Below are 4903 nucleotides of genomic sequence, written 5' to 3'. Positions count from 1 at the left end.
ATATAATTTACTGCTATTTACAATGGGTAAAAAAAAAGATGACTATTAAGCAGAATTATATACAAAGGTATTGTTGGTTTCGGCCCTCCAACATAGCTCAAGTTTCTCATGTGATCCCCGGAAAAAAATAATTGCCCACCCCTGCCTTATATGGCAATTCCATCGCAGATAATTTGACGTAATATTTCAGAAAACGTCATAGAAAAAATAGAAAACTGAACAGSCTGAAAAATATATACCAAACAGAATATAAAGATATCTTTGCAGCACCAGAAGAGACTAAATTCAACTTTTCTGCCTCCTAGAGACTCCAAGTCCACAACAAAACGCATTTAACAGCTTAAAGAGTGGATTTTGCAGGATTTGTCCCCTTTAAAGTGCCTGTGACGTCAAATTTTTGCAAAACGTATGAATGCTTTTTTGAAAAGATGACATTGATAAAATATTGCAAAAAACATTTGATGTCACTGAGATGAGCAGTTGTTGAGATATTTGCCTGTGAAGTAACAGGAAGTGATGTCGAAGGGGAATGTCTGAATGTGAACAGAGTGTTTGCAATATGGCTAACAACACAGACTGTAGAGAACAATCTGATGTTTCTTAAGATTATTTTAAGTCACTATCAAAGAGAGACATAGTTCGAATAGTATTGTTTCATTAAACAAAGACCAGAGTTGTTTCTTTGTTAAAGAGTTCCCCTTTGATGTCACTTCCTGTTTCACTTTGACTGAGCCAAGTAAAAAAAATATGCCAGTTATGGAACAAAATGGGTTAAATCGTGTGTTTTATTCCAACTTTCTTAAATATAAAGATGTTTTCTTTAATGTTTTGTATTTGAAGAATATGCATGTCACAGGAACTTTAACCGAGTGGTAAAAGAAAAATATTGGTAAATATTTGTGCATTATTTYTCTGTCGTTTAGAACGGATGGCTAAAACGAGCTAGTTTAACCCAAAAAATAAAAATAAAAGTAAATAAATAAATTCAGCTGTAATCTGAACAGAGGATATGTTACCATGGCTTGTTCCATCGGAACAATCTGTTGTCTGTGGATCTGCTGCAGAGTGCTGACATGGGCTTTCAGGGCAGTCTGCAGGGGTCCCCTGGGCTGAAAATCACAGACAAAACAAGTCATCCTTATGTTTTACCAAAGGCTTGAATGAACACCAGGGTCGTGCATTTATAACATCCCTACACATTATACTTTTTCCCCATTTACTCATCCATCAGATCCTAGAAGCAGTGCCGCCATAAAGCAAATGCTTTTATTCATTTTCCATATATTTTATCATCAATGGCAGGGGAGTSTGCAAGAACACAAACTGGGACCATGAGTGGATTCCTGCTTTGAAAGTCTTTTATCTCCATTCTGCAGGTGAATAAATGTGTTRGCTAAAAGCCTGAGAGCAGTCAAACATCATAAAAACTCTCTTTGTAGGTGAAGTGCTCGTGTAACAAGAACATCTCTGCTAATAGGTAAATTAGATCAGGGTTTTGTGAAGGGAAAAGAAAAAAAAAACAATACTTGAAACAGTGAATGTTATTGTTCTTACCATAAGGTCTGTTTGAGATTCAAGTTCTTTGGCGAATGAGAACACGTCTACTGCAGTTACTCCTTTATTCACCTAAAGATGGGACAAAATAATTAATCAAGATAATGCAAACATGGCAAAGTTAGCACCAACAAACCCCTTTAAGCAACCTGTGTTTTATTAGGTGCTTATAAAGTAACATAATCRTGGACCAACAAATGAAAAGGAGAGCAAGGAATAAAAACAAACCAGTGCGAAAAACCAAAAAATTGCTTTCATTKTAATTAACATGATAATTGATTCAGGTTTTGCTAATTAAATACACTTAATTAACTCATCATTAAAAAAGTGTGAGGGCATAAAAGCAAAGGCTTCATGGAATTGATTGTCCTGAAGAATTCAGGTGTTTTCCTCCTCATAAATGTGGAAAGACGTGTAAGGCCAGGATTTAGTTGAACATTAAGACCTTCGTCCCACAGTTAAAATTTGGACCAATTTAAGTCTTACAAAAGGACAAAGGTTTCAAGCAAGTCCAGTGAAGCAGAAACAACAAGGATGAAAACAATCTAATCAGTTGAATTCCAAAGCGTGGCCTATTTGAAGTGCTGCATTGTGAGAAAAAAAAGGTTAATTTTCTGTTTGGATCCAAACAAACAGCAAGCCATGCAGCTAACTGTATGTTTCAAGCAGCCGATTTGTGAAAATCACAGCTAATTTATTGCATGCTACTCTCTGCTCTTGTTTGTAGTGTATATGGACGGGACCTCAAGGCACATGTGGAGAGGAGGGTGTCTGCTTTGGGAACCACAGGGTCTCGTCTCTGTTTTATGTTAATGATGTCCTGTTGGCGTCTTTGGTCCAAGACCTTCAGTGTGAAGAAGCTGAGATGAGAGTCAGTCCCTCGAAGTCCGAAGCCATGGTTCTTGACCAGAAAAGGGTGGAATGCCCCGTCCTGGCTGGGGGAGAGTCTCTGCCTCAAGTGGAGGCGTTTAAATATCTGGGTGTCTTGTTCACGAGTGATGGTAGGGCGGAGCGGGAGATGGATCAATTGATTGGGGCCTTGTCCGCAGTGACGAGGGCGTTGCTTCGGTCAGTTATGGTGAAGCTCTCGATTGACTGGTCTGTCTACGTTCCATCCCTCACTTATGGTCCTGAGGCGTGGATCCTGACCAAAAGAATGAGATCTTGGATACAAGCGGCCAAAATGAGTTTCCTTCGTAGGCTGACCGGGCTCAGAGTTATGGTGCGTTCACACCAAACGCGCTTTGAGAGTCAAAATCGCGTCCAACGCTTCAAGTTGGAGGCTTGTGCACGACGCTTATTTAGACGCTTGCCGTACGTCAAGAGCCTTTTTCCCCTCCTCTGCTGGTCTCTGTACAATGGCGGATAAAATAAAGGAAGTGGCTTTGCTTTATTTACTAAGAACAAGAGCACATTGAAGACATTTATAGTTATTAGAGTTTACTACTGATGKTAAAAGCACAAAACTATATTTTTAGGTTTTCCTTTTTATAATGTTCAATCTATTATGTGTTAATTGATATAGATTAGTTACATGTCCGAAATAACTTTTCACCTACTGTTCTCCGTTATGAGAACAGTAGGTGAGAATTGTGTATGAATGCCCGTGATTCAGCCGTAGGTCAGTAGGGGGCGAACGCGGGCATTGAAGACTCTATAAATGGATCAATTTCCTGGTTTACGGGCAGTGTGTGGTTTCCTGTCAGATCCRAATAGCAATAAATCCTCACTCCAGAATTCTGGTTTTGTATGGTTTTATCCCGTCTAACAATCATTTTAACATTGGTGGTTTTCTAGTGACTTCAGTCTTTGAACACGAATATTTCTTACAACATCATGCTCATGAGATAATTAATTCATAATTAATTCACCAGAAAATTCAGAGACGTTCTGAGTTTGGTGAGCTTCACCACCCAGGAGCTGCGAGCTAACGAGGCTCACTTTCAGAACTACTTTTGTCCCGAGCCCAGTTKGATGAGCCACTGACCCGCATYGGTGCTGATATCTCCTGCCAGGACTACAGGCACTTGATTTCAGCTAAAGAGCTCCTGTCCATCTGTCTCAGGTTGGTGGACATCATTCAGGAAACTGTCCAGTCGGAAAATCTGTCACTATGTCACACAGTGGAGTCTCTCTGATTGGTTGATGTGCCGCATCAGGGGAAGCCCGGCTGCTGGCTGCATGCTAGCTGACAGCAAAGGAGGTGGCAAACAGTCACAGCCAGCAGAGCAAAAGTTTGTGATTTGTGGCCATGTTTAAAAAAGAAATATTTGTGGGTTTATGTCTATATTTTTGTTGTCGAGTCTTGTCTGTCTGTTATTAAAATAACTGTCAGTACTAAGATGTTGAACTAAAACATGATGGGGTGACAGTCATCCCACGGTTTGAGCTCTAATAGCAAAAGATCTTTGTTTTATTTGTTGCCATTACCTTTTTAAGCTCTCGAGCCCCACACAAAACAACTTTTCCTGGTTTGTTTTATTTCTTTTGACTTATGTTAACTTAAGATCTGTCAGTTCAACCTGCATGTTTGGTATCAGTAGAAACCTAAGARYCTTGGCAAAAAGCTGTTTTTACATCCAAACGTTCAACGTCAAGCAGTTGAATCAGAAAGTAAAACTGTRCAAAATGGCGTCGTTGCAAATCTGTAAACGAACGATTTTTGCCAATTCTTTTAAAGCAAGTCAGAGCAGAAACCAAAGTTTTTAACTTAATTTTGAGTGAATATAATACAACTGAAGTAAAATATAATTTCTCATTATTTTATAAAATATATGATGACATTTTTTTTTTGAAAATTTTTCAAAAGAACAAACATTCAATAACAAGTCTTTCAGTCAGGTAAGAAAATATAACTTTTGCAATTAAAAGCTTAAGATTTCTTAACATTTATTGATGGTACCAACATGATCCGTCCTGTGCAGGATGACAAAACACCAACTTGTTTTTCTTTACTAAAACCTCTGACAAGTGGGGACAGGGCGTTTCAGGTTGTAGCTCCCAAACTTTGGAACTCATTCCCACAATAAGAGCTGTGGACTCTGGGAAGACTTTTAAAAGGCAGCTTAAAAGGTACTTTTTAAAACAGACTTTTTAACATGTTTGTATGAGTTTTATGTTGTCTTTTATGTTGTTTTCTTGTTGTTTTCTTATCATCTGTAAATATGTTTTATGCTTTTTATTGTTATTGTTGTTGCGAAGCACCTTGTGGCCATTTGACTGTGAAAGGTGATATATAAACAAAGTTACTTACCTATTTATTCATTATAATACAATCTCGAATATAATACGATCATCATTTTATGAACTTAAAAAGCATAAAAAATCTAATTACTAATAACCCTTGTAT

At 38.0% G+C, this 4903-nt stretch overlaps 1 protein-coding gene across 4 annotated transcripts in view; it reads right to left on the bottom strand.

Annotated features, from left to right (window-relative positions):
* Positions 1-4903, bottom strand: part of prom1a (prominin 1a) — a gene marked incomplete in the record, with an annotated part of 88690 nt that overhangs the window by 14318 nt on the left and 69469 nt on the right. For all 4 annotated transcript variants that reach the window (XM_014028794.1, XM_014028795.1, XM_014028798.1 and 1 more), the window contains 2 exon segments: positions 1017-1109; positions 1555-1626. In XM_014028794.1, coding sequence (XP_013884248.1) covers positions 1017-1109; positions 1555-1626 — 165 coding nt within the window.

Source organism: Austrofundulus limnaeus, unplaced genomic scaffold (assembly GCF_001266775.1).
Source record: "Austrofundulus limnaeus strain Quisiro unplaced genomic scaffold, Austrofundulus_limnaeus-1.0 Scaffold808, whole genome shotgun sequence".
NCBI classification, from domain to species: domain Eukaryota; kingdom Metazoa; phylum Chordata; class Actinopteri; order Cyprinodontiformes; family Rivulidae; genus Austrofundulus; species Austrofundulus limnaeus.
Note: the sequence above shows the minus strand (reverse complement) of the source record. Positions and strands in the feature narration are given on the sequence as shown.